This window comes from Artibeus jamaicensis, unplaced genomic scaffold (genome assembly GCF_021234435.1).
Source record: "Artibeus jamaicensis isolate MK-2021 breed Jamaican fruit bat unplaced genomic scaffold, CSHL_Jam_final scaffold_833, whole genome shotgun sequence".
Taxonomy (NCBI): domain Eukaryota; kingdom Metazoa; phylum Chordata; class Mammalia; order Chiroptera; family Phyllostomidae; genus Artibeus; species Artibeus jamaicensis.
Window position 1 is genome coordinate 10,229,335 of NW_026522056.1, and position 25,331 is coordinate 10,254,665.

General features: G+C 43.4%; 1 protein-coding gene across 7 annotated transcripts in view; it reads right to left on the reverse strand.

The window, feature by feature from the left end:
• Positions 1–25,331, reverse strand: part of UNC5D (unc-5 netrin receptor D) — a 482,399-nt gene that overhangs the window by 66,565 nt on the left and 390,503 nt on the right. For 3 of the 7 annotated variants that reach the window (XM_053660060.1, XM_053660056.1, XM_053660061.1), the window contains 2 exons: positions 20,085–20,117; positions 5,124–5,309 (listed from right to left, as the gene is read on the reverse strand). In XM_053660060.1, coding sequence (XP_053516035.1) covers positions 5,124–5,309; positions 20,085–20,117 — 219 coding nt within the window. The remainder of the gene's footprint in view (positions 1–5,123; positions 5,310–20,084; positions 20,118–25,331) is intronic. The other 4 variants (XM_053660063.1, XM_053660059.1, XM_053660062.1 and 1 more) reach the window with 2 other exon arrangements.

Consider the following 25,331-nt stretch of genomic DNA (forward strand, 5'->3'; position numbering starts at 1 on the left):
GGAACAGGCGTTTCCCCTAAGACCTGAAAAATCGTATCCCCAAGTCTCATGGTTATTTTATCTCAAGCCTTCACCTTCTGAAGTTTAATTTCTGGCTGCTCTTAAAAGACCCTCCTAACAACCTATGTGAAGCCATGACACAAAAAACATTTCCTGGAGTTAGACCGAGGCCTAACGTACACACTTAAATGGAAAGCGTGATTATACAGGCTTGGAGAAAAGTAGGTTTACAGTTACAATGCAAATAGATAATACAAGAAAAGAGCTGTTTCTTGTACAACTGTAGACCTACTTTTGTCCACCCCTGTGACAACAGGCAGGTGTGAGAGAGTGCACAAGTGGCAAAAGGTGGCTGCGAGCTTGATTCGAGTCTGATCAGGGACAGTCACCTGATCACTCCAAGTTTCTCTTTGAAAACTCTTTTGGTTAAAGCTCCTGGTCTATTCTGTGTGGCATCTTATTCGATCTTCTCACTGTTGGGGCTTACAGTTGGAGCCTCACTGAGGCTCCAGCTGTATTTGCCCAAGAATGGACGCCCCTAAGACAATCGAGGGGAGAGCCAGTGAGCATCAATGTGAGGTGGTATCATAATGGAGATAGGGTAGTGGAGCTTTAATAATCAGTATGGTTTCTATCACTAGTTTTGTGAGATTCCTGGTTTTAAAAAAAGTCAAAATGATACAGTGAGTTTGGAAAGGCTATATACCACTTCCAAGATTCACTGTGCACGTAAGCCCCACAGTTCGGAGATGCTCACTGCTCCCACCTTACGCAGTCAGCATTCTCCTCTCGTCTGCAACCTGGTGCTGCATGGAACACGGCAGCTTCCTGTGCAGGCAGGGCAAACAACCAGCTGCTGGAATAACGTTCACTGCGTTTATTGAACAGCTTCCGTATGCAAAGGTCTTGTTATTCCAGGTCATTTCATCCTCATAAGAACCATTTGAGGTGGATGTGATTATCTCCATTTTACAGCGGTAAATTGAGACTCAGAGAAAATAACTGATTAACTAGGCCATATAGCAATTTTGGACTTCAAAGACTCTGCACTTGAACACACAACTCTCCGGCTACTGCTTTTCCTCCATGTTTAAGTGTCATGGTCCAAGACACTACTAGCTTATTGATGGATATATATTTCTAAGTTCTTAACTTTTTTCAATTACAATTGACATACAATATTATATTAGTTTCAGGTGTACAACACAGTGATCAGACATTTATATAACTTACAAAGTGATCACCCGATAAGCCCAGTACCCACTTGACACATACTTTGTTATTACAATATTACTGACTGAATTCCCTATGCTGTGGTTTACACCCCTGGGACTGTTTTTATAATTGCCACTTAGTACATCTTAATCCCTTCACCTTTTCATCCCCTGTCCACCGCCCCTTCTATCTGGCAGCCATCCATTTGTGTTTGAATTTCTTTTTCTGTATTTCTTGTATAGATAGCTCTTGCAGATTTTTGGGTTACGGTTACCATGTGCTTCCTATATATTAATCTGTGTTATAACAGTCTATTTTTAAGTTGACAGTTGCTTAGATTTGAACATTATACTAAAATCTCCATAGATTTTACTCACCTCCTCCATGAGTTTGTCATCATTTTTACCTTTGTGCCTGTGTATCTCAATATATTGTAATTCTACACTCTCTTCCTACTTTTGCTTTTTAGCCTTTGTATGAGCTTTCCAGTTGTTTGGTCCACTGCTTTTACTAAATGCTTGCCTTTCCTAGTGAGAATTTGTTTCCTTCCTGTGTTTTGTTATTGATGGTTTTGATCTTCTGAAAGAAGTCCCTGTACTATTTTGTGTAGTGCTGGTTTAGTGGAGATAACTCTTTTAATATTTTTTCCTTGTCAGAGAAACTCATTGTTTCCCCTTTAATCTAAATGATAGCCTTGCTGGGTAGAATAATCTTGGCTGTACGTCTTTGCTTTTCATAATTTTGATTGGCATGTTGTGCCAATCCCTGTGGCCTGCTAAGTTTCTGTTGACTAATCAGCTGACAGTCTTATGGGAGCACCTTTGTACATACCTAACTCTTTTCCCTTGCTGCTTGTAAGATTTTTTGTCTTAAACTTTAGCATTTTAATTATGGTGTATCTTGGTGTGGGCCTCTTTGGGTTCATCTTGTTTTCGATTATCTGCACTTTCTGAGCTTGTATGTCTATTTCCTTTGCCAGGGTAAGATTTTTTTTTTGTCATTATTTATTCAAATAGGTTTTCTATCCCTTGCTCTCTTCTCCTGCTGGTACCCCTATAAGCAAATGTCGTTACACTTACTGTTACCCCAATAAGTATAAACTCTAAAACTATCCTAATTTTTAAAATTCTTTTTTTCTTTTTGTTGTTCCAGTCATTTATTTTCTACTGCCTTGTCTTCCAGTTGCTGATTTGATCCTTTGTTTCATTTAATATTCTTTGATTCCCTTTAGTTAATATATTCTTCACTTCTGATTTGTTTTTGTGCTTTCTTTTTGTTGAAATTCTTCCTGAGTTCATCTATTCTTTTAAGTTTATTGAGCATCTTTAAAACCAGTATTTTGAACTCTGTATCTGGTCAATTGCTTGTCTCAGTATCATTTAGTTTTTTCCTGAAATTTTGTCCTATTGCTTAACTTAGGACATGTTTCTTTGTCCCCTCATTTGGACTAACACTCCTTGTGTTTCTTTCTATGTATCAGGTCTGCTATGTCTCCCACTGTTGGCAGTGTGGCCTTATCTAGTAGATGACCTTTGGGACCCAGTAGTTCTGTTTCCTTGGTCACCTGAGCTGGGTGCTTGTGGTGCTCCAACCCCCTGTGAGGGTTGTGCGTGTCCTCTCCATGCAGTTGAGCCTTGGTTGCTGTTGGAATGTCAGTGGGTGGCACTGTCCCTTGGTGTAACTGGCTGTGAGGAATGTGTGTGACTATAGTGGACAAGGTGTTGTGTGCAGCCTGATTCACTTGTGTGGGGCTCTGGTGTCTGCTGAATCTGCCCTTTGGTGTATCATGGCGGACCTGGTTTGGGAGTGCTTTGGTGTGGTCTGAAGCTGGCCACTCGGTGTGTTGGTTCTGGAGCCTGCTGGGAGGGACTCTGGTGCACCCCACAGTCAGATCCTACTTCTCTCTGGCCTGGAGCCACCTGTGCTGGCTCCTAGGTGCCTGAGGTTGGGCTGTGCACTGAGGTGCACTGTTCCTAGTGCCAGGGGCCAGTAAACAAGAGGCACAGGACATGCATAGGCCAGCTGCTGCTTTTTGGGGGGTTTGTGGGCCTTAAAAGATTTCAGAAAGTTAGCAGTGTAAGCTGAGACAGGACACTCCTGGAAAAACCATTGCAAGTAGCATGGGTGAGTGAAGGAGTTAGGTGGGGCAGGGTCTCAGGGAATCACAGGTGTTTAGCCAAGGAAATGGAAAGCTCATATTTTGGCTCAGGCCTAAGCCTGAAAGTTGGGAGGGATGAAGATGAACAGAGCAACAGTGGCCTCTACCAGCACTTCTCCCCAGGAAGACACAACTACCTCAACCTCTGCTCCTCCAGTGCTTGCCCTAAAGCTATACAGTTCAGCTCCTCTCTGTATGCCCTGGTGCATTTTACTGCCCTTGCACTAAAGCTCAGAGCCAGTGAGTGAGTTTGTGCGCCAGTGAGTCGGTGCATGGTCCCTTTAAGACCTGAAACTACTAGGTCTGTAGCAGCCTTCCATGCCACTTGAACAAAATTACTGCTGTTTTTACAGCCAGATGTTATGGGAACTTCTCGGCACTGCAGCCCTGTGCTGGAGAGTCTTGTGTGGGGTTGGGACCCCTCGCAACTCAGGGGGACCTCACAGCTGAGCTATCCCTCCCATTTCTTAATCACCACATGGTAGATGTGGCACCTGCCATTCCACTTCTATGCCCCTCGTACCTGACTTGGCATGGCTTCCTAATGTCCTTGATTGTAGGAATTCCATTAAACTCAATTTCAGGTGGTTTTCAATGATGACTATTGTGTAATTTGGTTGTAACTTTGATGTGTGTGGTTATGGGAGGACGTGAGCACAGGGATTACCTAGTCTGCCATCTTGACTGGAAGTCTCTATTTCTAGTTTCTTACATAACATTAAATCTCAGTTCTTAATTGGATTTACTTCTAATTAAATCATATATATTAAACCCTATATGAGGCTGAGAAAACTCGAGAGCTGAAACTTTGGTGCCTAGAAGTAAGTGGTGAGCAGCAAAGCATTTTATTTCTCCCCTGCAATCTCCCAATTTTTAGCGCCCTTGGGTTTTCATTCCAGAACCTTGCCTCTGCTGAATCACTGCCAAGCAGCAAGATTTCTTGTCCTGTGGGACAGGTGATATTGACATGCAATAAGCAGAAACAGAGGTGATGATATTGACAGTGAGAGTCAAGGTAAAAATCTTCATCCACTGAAGAATTTCATTTTTTTTCTAAAATAGAAGCAATGTATGTCTCATCAACATCTTGCAATCAGAAATAGATTTGGTTCACATAAGAGAATTAAATGACTTTCTGTTTTCAAAATGAGTATCACTGTAGTTTGACATGATAGATTCTCCTTCCCCCACAACAGAAGATTGCCTGACTGGGCAACATCTGAGAGTCATTTAAACTGGGAATTTCTTTTTTTTTTTTCCTGGATAACTGACCCATCATGTATCCAAAATCCTTTCACTTATTTAAAACAGAAGTACAAAAATAACTCTACCTAACAAATAGGGTAACAAATGTACCTGGGAGTTTGTGGTACAGTAGTTGGTCCTCAGCCTTGAATAATCAGTATTTTAGTTAACTAAATTAAATGTGCATCCTCAAAGCAGACTTGTTTAAATAGAAAGTTGGGTAATCTGCAATAAAATAATTTATTAAACTCGCTACGTATCAAAGATGGAACGGCCTCATTTAACATGTTCCTAATTATGAATTGAAAGCCATCTGTCCTCATAATAGCCAAGCACTGAAGCAGACTGCTCCACTGAGTCAGGTTTCTTCATGCATGAAGTCAGTTAGGCAGCGGCTCCGGGTGCCAAGAGCTACGCTCACAGAGGACCGAAGAACATGGGGCTCCCGTGTGAACGTAGTCTTTGGTCCTGAAGACATGATGTTAGGGGGACCTACGCCGCTGACCTTGACGGACTGTTTTGAAGTTGAAGGTCTGGAAGCCACCTGTCAATGCAGAAGAGTCAATGACGTCCACGCCGTAGTCACTCTGGCTCCGTCTGTAAAGAGTGACACCGATGACCAGGACTGCAACGGCCACGACAGCAGCACCCAAGCCCGAGTACAAGGCAATGTCGCTGGCATTCTCAATGCCTGCAAAAAATAAGAGAAATTCTAAATGGCCAACCTGGGCTCAGAGCCAAAGAGCCACCCAAGAAATGAAATGCCACTGGGGTTTTGGAACTGCTGCTCGGAGAAAATGGCATATGCAGCGACCCACAAGCTGTTCTCTCTCTTGTACAGTAACTATGTTTCTAATTTACCTTTGATAAATTAAAGAGATTCTAGTTAAATATGTTAACTGTATTAAGGTAGCTTACCATGTAATAGAATCTCAAAGACAATTTCATGAAGAATATAGTATTTTCAAGTAAAAGCGGGAAACTTCTTATTTAACTTATTTTAGAAAGTCTTATTTACCTAAAAACGTTTTTTTTTTTGTATTTTTACTAGCGGGAACACATGAGACCCACATACAATGACAAAATATGGGTGGACTGCTCTAATTATACAGGACCTGGGCACATGCATTCAGAGAGTGGTCAAGGGTGAGAAGATAACACACGGTCTATGAGTCGAAAGAGAGTCGACCAGGGTTCATGGTTTTGACTTTTAGCTTTGGCACATATCATTCCATTTAAAAGGACATTGACAACATCAGCTTAGGGTATACACAATCAATATTAGACACCTTCTGTTGTGAAATATCAAAAGGTCTGGGTCCTAGGCACACTCATGTCCATGGTAAATGGGTTCTAGCACCAAGTAGATGCTAGACTCTCATACTTTTTTATGGAAGAGGACTGGCATCTAGAAGGGCACATGCTGTTTCTCCCATACCTCTCCTACTCCATCCTATCGAATGCATGGGCAAAGCAAAAATAAAAGCATTAGTTTGGATTTAGACTGTGGGTATCTCCCCACCTCCCCCCAAGATAACGTTGTAGCCGATTTTCAACTCTTTGGTTCGATGCACATTGGGTGTGGTTCAGTCCTAAAGACATCCGTAGTGACGACTACAATTCAGCATAAGATTTATCCAAGACTACAGAATCCTAAAGGAGGAGTGATCTTGGAAAGTGTGTAGAAGTGGAAGGTGGCAAATGCTCACCACATGATTAATCTCCCTACAGATTATGTGGCCGTACACTTAATAGGTCCACAAGTAATTATTATGTCACCCTGTGTTGGGCTTGGAGGATAAAATAAACCCATCATGTATTTGCCTTGTAATCGCAGCACTTACTATGCACTCACCACACCCTAATTCTGTACTTATGTTATCAAATGGGTAATACTAAGCAGACAAGTTGAAGTGAATTTATTTTCAACAAAGTTAGCAGACTGCAAAATAAGGCGCTACCAAATTAGAGAGTGAACAAAGAAATCAAGCAGAACCAGTTCAGTAATAGGGTAGTAAACACAGAAAAATAATTCGCACAGGAGAACACGATCCCCTGAAAGAACAGCATCTGAAAGGTCAGAGGATTATCAGACACTTTTAAAGACCACAACGGCCTCGGAGGTATTGAGAAATACGGTGTGATTTAGGCTGTAGTTCCAACGTCGTGGCGGCTCAGACGAGAGAGAGGCAGAGACGGAGGTTTCTGTGGCCATCTTCTCTGACCACCCGGAACCATGGGCTGAATGGTTGATGACAACTCCTGGGCACCAGTGTCTGCCTGTGTCATGTGGTGGTGGGGAGGGAGGGCAGCCCTCATCCTACTTCGCACTCTTCCCCTCCCTCTACTCCATTAAGTTCCTTTGAGGGAATAATAAATTATGCTCAGAGGAGAAAGAAGACACAGCACGACAGCTACAGCAGGCCAGGGTACCAGGAGCCGTGCGAGAACTCTGGGTTGAAACCAATTAGCCTTTTCTCCCACTTCCCTCCAGTTCCTTGGGCACCGGTGACTGATGACACTATCATCTGAAAATGTGTATCTGGGGAGAACGCACCTGCTCAGCCACCGAGCACATCCAGGAAAACAGCCTGGCGGTGTGCTGAATGCAGCTGCTCTGTTGCTGAGTTGGCAAAGCACAAAGACATCTTTAGTTTCCCAGGCACTAAAATAGGAAGGGCCGGGAGGATGACCAGGGCAAAATATTTCTGCTGAAAAGGGACATCACTGGACACGAACATTCTGAGAGAAAACGGAGTAGCAGGAACAAGTTGTCTTTGCTCCCTGGACTCCTGTTTCTTTATTTTCCAATCCCCTGGTACCCAGGTACCCAGAAATCTCCTCTGTCCTCCAGATCCAAATCCTGTTTTTAGAAAAGGGCCCTACGTGGGCCTTCAGACTGAAGTTTAAGTATACGAGATGGACCATTGTGTTTCCTCTCCAAGGCATGTTGGCAGAATCAGTTTGACCTAAGGAAATGGAATGCTGAATTACAGAATTTATGAAAACGAGTGCAGGGACTTTGCAGTTGGGGCATGGAAAGAAGGGAGAGACCTGCATGGAGATTTCTGCATCCTTATCAGGTTCACCCCGGCCCTTTGTGGGAAAGCCTGATGTAAAAGGCAGAAGTCAATGGACTTCTACGAAAAGATAAACTAGTGATACTTATTTTATAAGAATAATCTGTCCTGGGAATCAGAAAGCTCAGGGTCTAATATTTTCATTCATTCGACCTTTGTTGAGAGCCAACCATACCATGGAAATGAGGATGCATGGCTGGAGGAACACATGGTCCATATTCTCAGCTGTTTCTTGTCTACAAGTGGTAAGTCCTGGTATCCAGGCACAGATGCAGAGGCAGACACAAGGACTCAAAGCCACAGGTGTGGTCTGTACATCTCAGGAGACTGAGCCAGATATTCTCACCCACAGCTCAGATTCTTCCAAATCTGGGCCGCGGTGCTTCTTTCTTCACTCTCTCTCCGTTCTGCCCTTCTTTCTCTATCTGCCTGCTTTTACTTAACCTCATTCTCTCTTGCTCCTTATTTCCCCTCTATACTGTTATCTAGTCTGTCCTTCCAGAAGAGTAGAGTGGTTTTCCCTGTAAGGATTTCTGTGTGCTTCTAAACTCTGCCACTGATTTTCTTTTTCACATATGTTTAGGACTGGCCCCAGAAGAACCGGAGGTTTAGTTCCACATATTTCACCACGGGTACATGTGGGCTCCAGCACATGGACACTTGCGGGGGGGCCACTTTGGAATCATCACCTCGTGTGCATGTGCGAAGGCGTACAAGCACACATGCAGCTCTTGCCAGGAGGACACCAGAAGGCACTGCCACTGCTGCCCAGGGGAACTGCTGTGCCAACACGACCATGTGGCGCAGGCACTTCTCAGGGCCTGACAGCTGCTCCACGCCCATTCCTGTGCTCACACTCTCCTTCGCTGCACTGCTGTGTGCCCCAAATGCAATTGTAATTAATTTCCTGCTAGCTGGACGCAGCTAGGGAAGGGCCCTGTTTACCTTCCACATTGCAGTGACAGGTCATTGTCATATATCCCAGCCCTTACTGGGCATCTAGGCACGCATCTCTATCTCCCCATCTGTCAGGTGGCAGCTGAAAGTCCCCCGCCCCCAAGGCAGTAACTCTGTCCTGGACAATCTCACCAACCCTGCCAACCTGTGGCATCTGATCTCTTACATCATGTATGGTTCCTAGAACTCATTTCGGATCATTCTTTTTACTGGTAGATACCTGAATGCCACTATATTCTTCCTTACTGCTTCAAACTCTTCAATATCAATAACATCTCTACAATTTTTCCTGGAAGTTTTATGAATCATGTGTGAACCTATTTATTGATTATTTGCCTTGCCTCAAACTATGGGAAGAAAAATATTAAAGGAACTGCAGTCCCAGGCTGACTTGTAGAACCCAGCCACAGGAACACTGTTTCTTTTACATTGGCACACATGTATGTTGGCACCTGTCTGCTTGCTCACACACATGTGTTGAGCCACTCTTCTTTGCTCAAAGTGATTTTGAACAAACACTTTGATGCCCCATGACTGATCAGGCTGTTCTGCTTTTCGTGGGCACAGGATACTTTTCTGACTTTGTTTCTCAGACAAGCTTTGCATACTAATGTCTTTGTGATGTTTTCATCTCTGTTTTCCTCTATCCAAGAAACCACAAAGGCTTTCGACAAAAGCTCGGAGGATCCAACATGTGGCAAAATATTGTTGTGTGCAATGTACAGGTTAGAAAAACAAACAGCCCAAGAAATCTATTCAGAAGGAATCGGTCCATAGAGTTGGCAACTCGGACCCTGGCAAGGAAATGTTTACAGGTTCATTGGACCCGGAGAAAAGAGCTGTAGAGCAGCTTGTGGCGAACTTCACTGCAGAAAGGTGGTTGCAGGAAGAGAACAGGCCCACACTAGTGCTCAGTGACCTGCACTGACCACGAAGCTAGTAACCAACTCTCCCACCACCTCTAACAAGGACTGGAGGAGGACGTGGCCTTTTATTATAGCAACTGGGACTCTGGTTAGATATTAAAATGACCTTTTCTACAATGAGGGTTGTTAAAAAATTGCACTGCATATCTGAGGAAGATTGCGAAATGCCCTTTCAGAAAGTCTCTAAAAGACAACATGCTTTTACAATAGTCTGTATTTATTTATTTATTTATTTATTTATTGGGTCAGGGCTGGCGAGAAGAACCAAATAACCTTTCAAAGCCTCTTTGAACATCTCAGCTCAAGGAAGCGGTATTAACAAGTTTGATGGCTTTATGAATTACAGTCATATCTAGTCATTTTTAGTAACCAGCATCCCCACAGGATTAAATAGAAGGGCCGTTTACTTAGTTTGCCTTTCTCACGTGACATAAGACATATTAATGCCACCTATTAATGGACATTTAAGTTGATTCCCATGGTATAAGCTTAACTATCTATCAGGTTAGAATCTACTTTACAGGATTAGATAGCGGCACAATATTAATGAAGGAACATAGCAAATGCCTTAGAAAATGCACTATTGGTTTTTGCTCTCCTATTAGATATTATACAATAACCATCGATCCCATTTCAGAAAACAACAACTTGAGTTGGTACACAGGAGAGATAGGGAATTCACAAAGAGGGATGACAGAGGCAACCCACCAGAAGATCAAACAAATGCCTGCTGTGCTGGACTCCCGCAGGAGGCCAGGGGACAGCCATCCCAGGACCCCCTTCCCCCATCTCCACCCGAGTGCCAGCAGTACTGTGGACAGGGTGGTGTGCCAAAACAGTAACAGCATTCTGAAATACGATATAATGAAAGTTATTATTAGAGTTTTTTGTACTTGCTATCATCGAAAAGCAACTTTTTTAATTTAACATATGAGAAAGTAGCTTTTAAATGGTCGGCTGTGAGAAATTTCACTTATATTTCTATTGCTCAGAATTCCCTAAACTCAACCAATCAACATCTCAGCTGCTTTCCAGTCTTCCACCCTCAAAAACCTCATTATTGTTATTATGATCATTGTTTTATTGTCATCATTAATGACAACAATAGTGAGTTCTTAAGTAGTTCTTACTGTGTGCCAGGCACTGGTCTAGTACTTTAAACTTAGGAACTCATGCGATCTTTCAACAACCTTGTAACAGTGCCCCCATTCAAGTGTGCAGACTAAGGCAAGAAAATCACTTATCTTGCCCAAAGCCTGCTGATTGGCGAGCAGCAGAGCTGGGATTCAATCCCAGAGACTGTGGCTCCAGAATCCATGCATGCGGGCAGGCTCAGCCCCTCTCCAGCTGTTAACCCCTGTCCCTCTGATCACACTACTGACTACCTCTCGGCGACAACAGTGACACAGTAACTGAGCACTAAGTTTGTGCTGGAATTTTTGAGAACTACAGATGTGACCACATTCTCATCCTCACCACCAAACCTATCTGCAGTAAGTTATTTTCTCTTACAGATATGACGTAGGTTCAGATAAGGTGGGAACTACTCAAGGCTTTGTAATTAAGACAGTGGCATAGCCAGGGTTGAACTACACGTCTGTCTTCACTCCCAAGCTGCTTAACCATTACTCTGTGGCTTCCTAGCACCTTCTCTCTGCTGGGTGCCCGCACCAGGTTAACTTGCTTTACTTGGAGAAAGCCGTAAACTCTACTGGCCGCTATCATCAGAAAAACTGATGCTATGCAGCGGGGCCTGCCTGCAGCTGAGTAATTTATTCATGTCCTATAATCAAAACCCTCTGTCATCAAAACAATTAGTCTGGACTTTGATCCTTCTCTTCAGGACTTCTTCTTACCTGCCCCTCCTTTAGGTGAAAAAACATAGGTAGGTCACCCTATGTGAGCTCGCTCCCTTACGGCCCAGAATTGGGCTGCTCCTTTGTGCAGTTGTTCTTCCCTCCGCTCTGCTCCCCGAGGAGCCCCTCCCTCCTCTCCTGAGTCAGGCCAGCTCGGGTCTCACTCTCTCCTGCCTCCTCGGGAGCCTGGCCTCATTCCCATTCTGTTTGGCACCTTCAAAATTTTCCTCCAACCTTGAACCTTGCCCTTTGCCTGCAAACATAGCCTCCTCTCCCTAACCCCTTCTCCCCAAATCCTTCCCCCAATTTACTTTCTCATAAACTTCTCAAAGATGCAGCATTCTTTATGTCCACGGAATTCTTTGCTCTTTGTTTAAAAGAATGTTAAGAATTTTTAACATTAAGCATCTCTTAATACATGTTCCACAATTTTCCCAAGCTTTTAACCCGTGCCCCTGTTAAAAGTAAAGGAATAAATAGAATGCATGTATGAAATAAGGAGATGTTTTAGGAAGCACAAAGGTAACACTCTGCACAGAGAAAACTTATCCTCCAATTACCCTTTCTCCAAAGTAACCACTTGGGATGGTACCTTGGAGACCTTTCAGGAAAAAAAAGAAGTAAATGGCCTTCACTTATTTTTCTTTACCCTGAAGCCTCCAAATTATACTTTTTCTGTACTTTGCTTATTTTGTCACGTATAACATCTCATAGATCTCACCCTATCACAACCTACAGAATGGTATACTTCATTTCTTGTATTTGTCTAGCCTATCGACAGGATGCAGGATAATTTGACACGTCCACTGTTTCTAGATTATGTTATTTTTCCCTTTGAAGCCTGTCTTTTCCCAAACCACTGTCTGCAGGTTATTTTCAACTGCTGCATCAACAGCCAGGTTCTCTTACTCTTCTGCACTGCTCTGCTGCAGTAGACAGGAATAGCCAGCCCTCCTTCCAGAAACAACAACAAAAAAGTCCCTTAAATTGGACTCTCCTACCTTTTCTTATCATTTAGTAACTACCCTTTAGTCTCATAGTTCTATAAATGGGCATTAAAGTTCAGGTCTTGGGCCTTTTTCCTTTCTCTGTGCTCCTCTAACTGAATGGTTTTCACACACCAGCAGCACTAACTATTCCGCTGGTGCCAGATAGTTTCACATTGGGACCTACAGCTTCATGTCCTGTCAGGTAGACATCGTCCGATATTTCTGTCCTGCTTGACGAGAAAAACCACCTGCGTGTTGTGCAAATTTCTCATCTCATGTACAGATTCATCATCCTCACATGTTCAAATATTTTCCTCTCTTGAGTCCCCTTTTGCTGGTGATGATACCACCAGTGATCAGGCTTGAGATGAAAGAATTGTCTTTGTTTACCTTGACTCCTACCCCTAACCACTCACACACCTTAATGATTGTATACCCAGTGCCTCTCCCATTTTGATTTCAACAGGAGAGACCCCCGTTGACACCCACATTGCAGTCCTGTCTTATGAGTACTCATGCTCCCAGTCTTTATCACTCAAGCCATTTTACACATGGATTACTCTGCCCAAATGTGGTTCTGATACTCTGGTACTTTTCAGTGACTTTACTACGAGTCCATTCCAACAAGAACTTATCTTACAGCTCAAGACACTTTATACTTTTCCCCATCCTATTTTTCAACTGCTTTGCCACTTCTGATCCATATGAACCCTACTTTGGCCAAATCTGATTACTCACTTTTTTCAAGTAACCTTTGTATTTCAGTGGACTTTTCCCCCCTCTAACCAAAGGTTCTCCCCCACCAAAATCTGTTTCAATTGTAACCATTCTTCCAAGATTAGCAATAAAGGGAATCTAATTCATAAAATATTTCTTGATAGAGTACATTCAGACATGGTTTCTCTTTTTAAATAATGTTGCAAGGTTTAGCAAATAAAAATATGACAGTTACTTTTGAATTTCAGATCAATAAAGAATAATTTTAATATAAGAATTTCTCACATAATAGTTGGGACATGCAGATTCTAGAAATGCATTTGTTGTTTATGTGGCATTCCAACTTAAGTAGGAATCCTCCATTTTTGTCTGGTAAACTGCATTTGGATGGCAAAAGAGCTGTGCTGTTCCTCATCAGAAAGACCAAGTTCACATGACCAATAGAGTCAAAGAACAGGATTTGAACTCCAGCCCTTAAGACATGACTTGACTTTATTGAAGATATTACTCTATAAACTTTGAATATACACACAGGAGAGATGGGATATGTGAATTCACATTTTTAATAAGTAACCTGGGTTATTAACCTGCTGCAGGACAAATTGTTCTACTACTTACTCATTGTGTCTGTGCCTAGTTCTAGGGTATTTCGTGAACATGATCCCATATCATGTCCAGTAAGGGCTGAGTCAAGTTATCATTGAGAATCGTAGTAAGAAAAGGCATATGCTTATGGAGGGGTAAAAATTAGATAATAAAAAATTTAAAGTGGTAAGACAACTGTAGATGTTGCCCACAGATGTGGGTTGAGTTGATTTGTAGTAGGACCAGTTTTGAAGGACAAACCAAGTCACTCAACTTGTGGAAAGTGCTGTAGTTATGTAATTGAAAATAATCAGTAGGGAATGAAGGAAAGTGATGGGCAAAATAGAAAAAAAAAGTTTCAAGGCATGGCTAGAAGATCAGCATTAATGCCTCAAACCTAATGCCAGCTCAGAAGAGCCTAGAAGTCTGTTGGGAATTTAGAGCACCACCCTAAGCTGCGGACATCATTCCACTATAGAGGAATCTGGGGCATCCGGAAGAAGATGCAGAATGGAATGTCTGTGAGTGAGGAGAAGAGCATGCCCAGTTTTCAGACTGTATGGACGCGGTTGCGCTGTTCTGCTGGAGATGGTCAGGGAAGCATACATTTGGGCTTTAACCTCGTACCTAGCACAGAATAGATGATGATGAAAAATTGTTTCCTTCCCCTTTTCTCAGATTAGTTATCATCTTCTACCTTGCATTGAAATTGTGCACAATAAAATAAAAAAACTGTGGGGAAGAAACTTTCTTACTTTTTCCCTTCATGTGTCACTGGGCCAAGGTTATTATATATAATTATTATATAATAAATACCTACTACATGAATGAGTAGCAATAAGTATGTGGAAGCGAAGTGTTTATTTTCACGTTAACAATACAAGGCCCAGTGAGGAGTGAGCAGGAAGATGTCAGACCACAACTCAACAAATACTTATTGAACATCCATCACAAATGAGGCACAGTGGTAAATGCCGTGGGTACCAGGGTGAATGGCTCTGTACTGTCTATCGGAAGGCAGAGATTTATGTCTATCAGAGAGGGGAATCTAGGCCAGTCTAAAGACACAGAAAGTAACGTATAGAAGGGAGGAAGGAAACAGTCTGCTACGTGGCAGATTAGGAGCGTAATGACTAATTCAGACGTGGTAGGTGTTGATAAAGGCCCTGCAGAGGCAGGACACCTAAGCCGAAACCTGCAGGAGGAATAAATTAGGTTTAGGATTAGGCAGAGGAAGAGCTTTCAGGCAGAAGTAACAGGATGTATATTATATGCCAAAACGGGCAAAGGGTATTCTGAACACTAAGCAGCTCTGTTTAGCTGAAGAATATAGGAAGTGGTGAGAGGGCAGGAGGAACGATATTAATAATTAGGATGACTGAGAAAAACCAATGTGATTAAAAAAAGAAAGCTGAGGTCAGACCACACACATATTAAGTACTTTTGACTTCATCTTAAAAGTAACACACGGTGAGCTATTGAAGGCGTCTGAGCATGGCAGAGATGCCACCGGAATTTATATTTTGAAACAATCAGATAAATTGATGTGATGAGGACATGACTCCACACAGGGAGGGAAGTGTAGAAATCCTGGTTAGGAATGGGGATGGCCTGAACTTTCAAAGTTTTCTGGGACACTGTTTTCTTGTCGCTATGCTGGCTGCTATGTTTCCGTCTCCTCTGCAGTGACTTCCGGCTTCTTCTACACGTAAGTGTTGATACCCTTCAGGGCTCAGACCTCTACCCTTCCCTCTTCACGCTCATTACCCAGTGATCTCATTCATACTAATGGCTTTAAATGCCATCTGGACTCTGACAAGCTCCAGATTTATGCCACCAGCCAGGACTCTCCTCTGACCTCCAGACTCATATACTCAGCTTGCCCACTCCACCTCTCCATTTAGATGTTTAATAGATATGTCCCACTTAGCGCTGTAACACTGAGCTCTTGATTCTCCTGGATTTGCTACATCACGTTTTCCCCATGTCAGTAATAACAACTCCAACCTTGCAGTTGCATAGCTACAATTTTGTAATCATCCATAACACTTCTCTTTCTCTCAAACTCCATCCAATACATCAGCAAACCCTTTTGACTCTGCCTTCCAAAGAGATGTAGAATATGAACTGTTTTTATAATTTCTAATGCTATGTATCTGGCTCAAGCCACCATCACCTTGAACCGAGATACTGCAATCGCCTGGGTAATTGTAATAGATTATTGTTGCAATAGCTCATTCTAAGGGGTCTCCTTGCTTCTGCTCTCATGCCCTGTATGTTTATGCTCAACACAGCAGGAACAGCCTATCCTTGAAAATATTAGGTCACATCACCATGAATAAAAACACTCAGTCTTTTCCTCTTGCTCAGAGTAAAGGTCAAAGTCATTACAAATGGCCTGTACTATGCTTGGTCAGTTTCCCCCTCGCCCCATGACCCTGATCTTGGTTATGGTGACTCTGCTGAGACCTCCTGGCCACCTTGCTGCTGCTCCTCAGGCCGAGGGAGCTCCCACCTCACGGCCTCCACATCCCGCCGTTCCCTCGGCCTGGAGTGCTTCCCCCCAGATATCCAGAATGTTCGCTGTTTCGATTTTCTTCAGGTCTCTTCTTAAATGCAATTTTATTACAGAGAACTTCCCTGAACACCTGATACACAAAAAGTCACACCCCCTCCAACCTTCCCTGAGCCCCTCACCCGCTCTACGCCTCTTCACAGCACAAATTACCGTCTCCATGGCGCTTAGCACTATACATTTTCTAAATTCTGTTTCCATCGCCCCTCACAAAAACTGTGAGTTTCAAGGAAGCAGAAACTGTACTTGCTGTGCTCAGTGCTGCCTCTTCACCACGTAGCACATTTCCTAGCACATAGTAAGCACTCAGTAAATAGCTATTGAATGAATGGAGCAACATGTATGAGTAGAATGAAAATGGAATCAAGGTGATGAACTTGAGATTTCTTTAAGTGATAGAGCATTTCGAATGTAATGATTTATTGGGTATCGAGCAGGAGAAGGGGGAGTAAAAAGAGATCGAGGGGTCTCGAAGGCTGTCCAAGTTTCTGATCTAAACAACCAAGTCACTGGGATGGTATGCATGAAACCGGAGAACACAGGAGCAGGGCTGAATTGAGGACAGGGACAAACAAGGATAAATTCAACTTTGATAAAGTTGAGATTAAGGTTTTGAGAGCTATTAAGCTAGGGATGACCTGGAGGTATCTTATCCTAGAATTATTGACTGGATTCATACTCGGTTAGGTACAATGAACTCTGTGGAAAGCAGATGAAGGGAGAGTCTGTGGGTCTGAGTTACTTTTTAAGGGAAAGCTACATTTTTTTGACTCAAGGTGAACTTGCTGAACTAGTCACTTCCCGGGAGCTCACAGCCTCTCAGAAAGCCACATCCCCAAACCTCCAAGGAAACTCATTGTCTGGATGCAACCACTTTTCAGTCTGACTCAGGGTGGGGGGTGTTTGCCATGCAGAGCCTACTCTATTTTACCATACCTCCTGACATTGTTACACAACATTTATTGAAAGCACATTTGATGGTAATGAAGTTTCTATTAACTATGATTAAATCTCATAAAGCACCTGAAGATAATTTAAGATGTGCAGAAGCAGAAAATGAAACATTCAGTTTAGTACATTAGGAAACATAATTGATTAAATTATCTCATTTACAATAAGTGCTTTCATGAGCTATGCACTGCACATACTTTCCCCAGTTTGTCATTATGATTTGCTGACACATACCTAAAGATTTCACTTTCTTTTTATTTTTTTCTCCTTTTTAAAACTGAATGTATTGGGGTGACATTGGTTAATGAAACCACACAGGTTTCAAGTGTATGGCTGTAGCATGTCATCTGCACACTGCATTGTGGGCTCACCGCCTGAAGTCAGGTTTCTTTCAACCACCACGTACCCCCGTCTGCCCTCTTCGACACCCTCCTTTCCCTCTGGCAGTCACCTAATACTGTCGTCTGTTATGAGTCTGGTTTCTTTCTTTTTTTATTTTTGCAAAAGACTTTGCTTTCTTTTTACACCTTCCCACCACTCAAAGCTGGCTTCTCAGTCCGCCAGCTCACAGAGGACCGTGTCATGCAAGGCCCTGAGTGATGTTTTGCATCACCAGGCCGTGGAAGGGATCATGTGCACAGCTATATATAGGAACAGGTTGTTTCTCAATTACCTTCATAATGGACTTTGATTTTGCATCAGTGATGATTCATGGAGTCTTAAACTAAGCCCCCCTTTCACCGCGCAACTGCAGCCTCAATTTGTATAATGCGCTTCTAACCAAGCAGCTTACAGAACCCTGGTCGGATTCCTCTGGGAGCCCTTTGCAATCACATTGATTCTGTTAAGGTTTTATTTTTAGGAAATGACAAATTAAAACAGTTTAAGCAATTCGGTGGCAGTATCCAGCAATTAAGCTTGGTGTTCAGGAGCGAGAAGCCCGAGTGAAAACTAATTCAGGAGTTCCCCGAGGACGAGGAATAGCTACTGTGGGGTTTATGGCTGGAAGTACAGATGTAACCAAATTAGAATGGCACAGGACTCATAAACTAAGCATGAAATTAATTTTTAAAAAATACACATGCTTTTCTAAATAACTCTCACACTGGCCTCCACATGGACACTCATGATCTTGCTTGTGCTAATGCCCAGAACCTGCAGACAGGACAGGCTCTGTGAGCAGGAGGCAGCCCGTTTGGGGTCCACTTTCCCAAGCTGTCACCCTGAAGTTGACTCGGGCACAAGCCAGATACATGGTGACCCGCTTTTTATTCTCCCTCCCTCAACATGCATGTACACAGACACACAACCACATGCACACAACCAGGGTTCTCCACCTTTGATCTTCCCATGAGTTCAAAGACAAGCATACATGATGTCAGACGGTTGCTGCCTGTGCACCAAAGATTACTTTATGGGCAGTAGACAGTGCAGAAAATAAGTTAAGAAAGTTTGTTTTTGTTCTGCAAAGATCTCAGACTCTGCAAGCAATGGCATCTTTATATCCCCAGCCCAAGTGAAGCAACATCACAAACTATGAACATAAATAGCTTTACTGGATCTTTCTCTCATGTCTCCTGACCCCTTGTCCCAAGGAACCTATTTCTGTCTGTCTTCAAAGGGTCTTAATTCTTTCAAAAAGGTGGCTAATAAGAACTACTAACTCTTCAAAGCTATTTGAATTTTAATACCCTAGGATTAAAAGATCAAAAGCCATTTATTTTTATACTCAAATGAGCAATACTGCACACCAGGGACATTTGTGGCAAGGTTTACAAACTGAACCCTCCAGGCCAGGCCTCACTCCCCGACTGTGAAAACAGTGTTGCTGACACCCTTTGATCTCTGGTGTGTTGTACATAGTTCTGAGCACCTGAAAATCCTTTGAGGGAACATATTACAATGTAGATTCTTGGTGTCCCTCATCTCATCCTAGGGATTCTAATTCATTTGTTTGACTCTGAGCTGGGGCATATATAACCGGCTCCCACCACACCCCAACATTCTCATGCACGTGGTTGCTGATCCACCTTTTGAGAAACGAGTTTCTAAGACAGTGGTTCTCAAGCCTAGCTGCACACTGGAGTCACCTGGGGATCTTTTAAAACTAGAGATTACTGGGTTCTAGCCATTCTGATTTCACCAGTTTGACGGTCTGGGGATTGGCATTTTTAAAAGCCCTCCGCGTGGTCTTCAAGTTCAATCAAGGCCAAGAACCACAAATTCAAAGGCGAGCTGCCAACCATTCAATCTCTGCTCCTTTCCCCAAATGTACCAGTTGCATAAGATGGAGTTAACGCCAAGGCCTGTCCAGTTTGTGAGCCTGTATTTAGAGAGCTCGAGTTAGCACCGACCCCCCCTCTTTTCAGCTCCCGCTGGTCTGACTGTGGAGTGCTGGCTTCTGGGTTACCTAGTTGCCACGGACTTCACAGTTTGCATCCCAGGCCCCTCCTCCTGGGTAGAGAGAGGTGTAGTCAGGCTTTTGTACGAGGCTGCTTTCCTGAACGTGTGTGCTGACAAATATTTATTAATTTTAGTGCTGTAAATCTCCTCAGAAATAAGAACTCTAGATGGTATTTGCAGAGAAATGGACTTACAGGCAGGAGGAATCAAGAGGAGAGATTTACTATTATTCTGAGGGAGGGCAGAGGTGTGCATATTTCTTTCTGATTTAAACCTCTGCTCTGTGACTCCAAACCCAATGAGCTGAAGCCCCAGAAGCCCTGGCTCTGCCGTACAAACTTCGGTTCTGTTTGGCTCCTGAGCAAAGACAACAGTAAAGCAGCAAATATGAGAATGAATTATATTCACAAGAGGAAAGGTAACTTACTTTGGGGTTTTATTTCATGAAGAGGTTTTTTATCTAAAAGAAAGAAAGAGAAAAAAGTTGCATTTAATAAATTTACACAGAGCAGATATATTTCCTATATCACTCTGTCTACCTCTGAAAATGAAACATTTTTGCAGACAATATGGACTATGTTGTCCATAATTTTCCTTTTCATTCTCATTTTTTATTTTTCCTTTTCGCTACATTTTTAGGATGATCGCCTCGTTCCTTTTTTAATTTTCCCTCAGGCTCACTAGAGTTTCTCTCTCCATTGCATTTGCTAGATTCGTATCAGCATGATGAGAGCAGTGAGCTTGCAGCCTGCCCATTTTTACATACAGCCAGAAGGCGGCTCAGGTAAGGGATGCTATTTCACTATATATGCTGATAGAAAAATGAACCAGTGAATAAATATTTAAAGGGATCCTGCACTGGTCTGCAGTTATCACAGCTTGGATAAAAAGTTTCAAACTATGTTGTTTATGCATTCTCGTCGGGTCTGCGTGCGGCACTGCGAGCGCGTTGGAGGTTGTTTTTAAGAAGTCGCATTTTTTTGGTTTCACATCTGTTATTTGGTACGTTGTGTACAATTCCTCTGAGTGGAAAGGCGTCACTTGGCAAGCATGGCACTGAGTAGGGCAGCAGTCAGATGAGGTGGACACAGAGGAAGGACACCCAGCCTTTCACTGAAGTGGGGCCGCCGGAGCCAGAGTCCAGGTGAGTTTTATTAGTTCTCCCTATTGCCCTCCATCCGCCCTCTCCGGCCCTGAGTCCCGCCACCAGGTAGTCCTGCGGTAATCTTGTCAATCACTCTGAGTCTTGGCAGCTGGGGCTGACTTTGTTTTACACCACGCCCCCCCCCCCCCCCCCCAACCCTCCCAATCCCCATTCTGCTTCCTGGGCCTGTCCAGGAAGGGCCTACACTTCAGACACCAAAGCCAAGATTCAAGAAGACTTGCACGGTGAGTTGTCCTTCTTAGTGGTCCCTGCTAGGGCTCAGATGGAGCACTGAGCTTGCTACAAGGTCCTCACAGAATGACACTGTGGCGGAGGGACCTTGAAAGGTCACCTTGTGCTGTCCCCTTCCTCCTTTTGCCTGAAGGCGAGCCAACTGGGGTGAGGCACTGTCATTTTGGATTATATTTTTCACTGAATCAAATCTAGTACAGTCCACCTTTGAGAACTTCACAAATATTATCTGACCGGCTGCACCGTACCCCCTCCCTGGCAGATAGACACAGCTGTGTGCTGAATCCTTCACAGGCTTTCTCTTACCCTCGCCTATTCCTCCACTTAACACCAATTTCGACGGAAACCCTTGCACTGTGATTGAAGTATGACTCTTGGGTGTTTTGCTGATTTGTTGAGGGTGTAGCTGTTAAAAGATACATGTAAATCACAGTCTTGCAAATAGGCCACCATTTTTTTTAATATATGGGGAAAGTTAACTGGCAAATAGTAATTTCTGGCAAATCTTTCTTAAAATAAAAAATCATCATAAAAGATAATTTTTTCCAGTTGATAGGCTCACATTCAGATTTTTATACAGTCAGGTTTCTTACAAGAGATAACGCTCACATCCTGCTCACCACACAAATTTAATGCACTCCCTCTCGTGAGAGCAGGCGAGGCCTCCCAGAGTCCAGTGCTAATGTGCTCAAGAATCAGAATGAAGACACCGGGGTGGTTTGAAGCTGACTTCAGTTTTTGCTTATCGCACACTGTCTCACAGCATTTGGCACGGGGCACAGTCATGGGGGCGGGGGGCGGCTATGGCCCTTGAAAGTGATGCATGGCCAGCACTGGACAGGGAGGCTGCAGAACATCTGTTTAGAGCCCTGGCTCAGCTGAACTGTAGTTTCTTCCTTCTAAGCCCCAGGAAGGGAGATTATGCCGGGTAGCAAAATGCAACTCCATTATAAATGGGTGATATATAAAACAACTCCCTAGAAAAATGAATCAGATACAGCCAGGCTGGGAAAAATTGGGGTGCCACACTGAAGGAGAGAGCGAATGAGACCGACAAGCCTAGGGCTAAGGTCCGGAGACAGCTCCGCCCGGAGGGCACACAGGACAGAGGGGCATTCCCCGCCCCGTGGGCAGTGTGGCGATACGGGGTTAGTGCAGACTCTCAGAGTAAGAGCAGGACTGAAATCTTGAATTGTCTCTATCTGTGTGATTTCGGTGTCTTTCCCCAAAGTAAAATGGGAATGACAATTTCCTTGAAGATTGGTACTGGGATTGCATGTGATGAATGCGAAGTGCACAGCACAGGGCTGGCGCATGTTAAGTATCAGTAAACGGTAGCTACTAACATAATTTCAACATGTTATAAACAGGATCATCATCACTGTTTGTTCAGAGTCACACAAAAAAAGACTCTTGGAGATGAATCACAACTCCAAATTCTGGTGAATTTCATGCGGGCCCGAGAGGGAGTATCTTTCAGATCCTTGTATCTAGTTCTGGCCTTGCTTTATGAGACTGTGGGGATCAGAACTGCGGCTTCCTGACATGGATGGAGCAGGGCAGGGAGCAGAAGACCCTGCGGGCTCACTAGTGGGCTTTCACCCACTATAAATCAGCAGAGTGAAAACGAAGCACATTCCATTTGAAATCCGTTTGAAAGTGCTTTCCTAGAGCAGGGTAAAAATTATTCAGAGGGCTCCCGCTCTGCGGAGGGATTCGTCACGCTCAGGCCCAGCACGCCCTGTGTGTCAGTGCGCCTCCGCTCATGGAAACGGCTGGCAGCCCTGGCGCCCAGGAGAGCTGTAGTCCCCTCGCATCAGCATCAAAACTGGGTCCTGCTGCATTCTGTGAAACACCGCCAGCATCACGTCAGCAAACTGCTAGCACAGAACATTTTCCCAGCTTGAAATGTCTGAGCAGTCCCTGATCCAGGAGCTTGAGAGAGGGCTACCCGTTGACCTCACTGTGTTTTGCGAGAACTGCGCACTCTCCATGTTCTTTTATTCTGTTTGCATAATCATTTTCTCACAAGGCTGAGGGCCATGCATCCACTTGGCCCTGGTCAAACAAATCCTCCCTGCTTTAATTTTACCTCTCTCCAAGGCCATGTTCAGATGACCCCTTAGTAAAATAATCCATTAGGGCCATAGCTCTTCACGTTGGCTGCATATCCAAATCACCTGGGGAGCTTTTTAAAAAAATACCCACGCCTGGGCCTTACTCCAAGAGCTCCTGATTAATTGGGGTTTGTGTTTTTGTAATTACTGAGGGCACCACCACCTCTTGGCAACAAATCTGGGCTCTGTGTACTGAACCTCAGTTAGTCTCTGCCTCCCTAGGAGGCTTTGGGGTAGCAATAGTATCCAGATGGTTCCAGAAAGATCCCTTTTTAATTTTGTGGGCCGAGGAACAGAATTTTGAGCCAGTGGCAAGTGCCCTGCAGTTTGTGAGAATCAGAACAGTTTTCCAAGGGTCTAACAAACACTGAGAGGGATCTTCTGGGTAAATGGAAATTGATAATAAGTGATTACAATTCAATCTTGTAATTGTTTGATGTACTTAAAACATGCAGGAGTGCTTTTAAATTTTAATAGTGTCTTAAATTTTGTGTTCTTTAGGTGTCTTAAATTGTGTGTTCTTTAGGTTATAAATACAAATCCAGGCTTTTTCCCTTATGATTTTATATATGTATAAAATTATGTGCACACTTATACACATATATCAGCAGGAAACTGCACATGGACAGTTATTTTTTAATCCATAAAACATGGAATTGTCTTTTATATGTTATTCTGCAATCTGCTTTTGTTTCTTGTAGTATAATGCAGATATTGCTGTGTGTGTGCATATATTACAATTACAAGAAAAGAGGGAAGAGAGAAAAATCTACCTTTTTATTTTTAAGGGTGAGTCATTTCTTTCGCAACTTTATTTAATTTCTTGCTTCCTTTGTTATATGGGATGCTCCCAAAGCATTTCCATGGTACCCATTGTTCTTAGGAGGTATTTATAGCTGCACCCGTCTTCCCACTCACATAACCCACACCCAGCCATACACATTTTTGCCAGAGAACAATGTGGCCAGCTTCCCGCAGCCCACGGGCTGGGGATCCCAGACAGCAGGCCCGAGGAGACGCAGCATGTGCGGATAGATGTGCTCAATCTCCTACCTTCAGACTGGCCGAGGGGCTGGTCCTCAAAACTGCAGGACGTGATTGTTGAAAATCAGCTCCTGTGAGTGTTGACTAGGACACAAATATGCTTGATACCAGAGTCTATGTCAGTGTTTGAGATTCAGCCACTCAGCGAGGACTAAATGCCCACCAGACAGAGGGCCAGGCAGCTACTCTCCACCAGGCAGCCATTCACTCCTGGCATTAGAATGAATGATTACTATTTTCTTTCTCACTGAACCAGCCAGGTCCTTGTTTCCATCTCCAAAGACCGTTTTTGTGATTTCCTTCTTCATAGATCATGTTCTTCGAAACCTTTTCCATCCCCCTTCCCCAAGAGATACGTGTTGACTGTTTCAGCTTACCCTCCACAGTCTTTGTAATCTTAAATGATTCTGAAATTTGTGGAATAGTCAATCTTCCCTGCCCACTCCCTTCCTCTTGGGGATAATTCTCTAGCATTGGCACACGGGAATCTAGCAGGGTTCCTTCCAAGTCAGAGCCAGCTGCTCTGCCAGTCTTTATGGTCTTCTACTAACTGATGCTGCCACATAGTATGCCTTCATTTCCACTGCACCTCAACACAAATTCATGCTCTGGTCTGATCAGCTCATTGCCTCTCCAGCATCCCAAGAGTGCTGTTGCCCATGGCGCTGCCTCTCCTTGGGGTGCCCTTCTCCCTCCAAACCCCCTATGTAAAAATGTCCTGACTCCCAGGCATAGATCAATTAAAAAATACTTTCCAATTACAGTTGACATACAGTATTATATTATTGAATAGTTTCAGGTGTACAACACCGAGATTAGATGTTTAGATATTTATATACCTTATGAAGTGATCTCCTGTAAGCCTAGTCCCCATCTGACAGCATATATAGTTGTTACAATATCACTATGTTCCCCATGGTGTACTGTGTATCCCGTGGCTATGTTTCCACTGGCATTTGTACTTCTGAATTCCTTTAACCTTTCATACCAATCCCTTTGAAGCCTTTCGCATCTGGTGACAATTTGTTCTGTTGCTGTTCTTTCTTATATTTGTTTTTTTAGCTTACATATATATGCAAATTCATGTGGTGTTTGTCTTTGTCATTCATTCCATCTC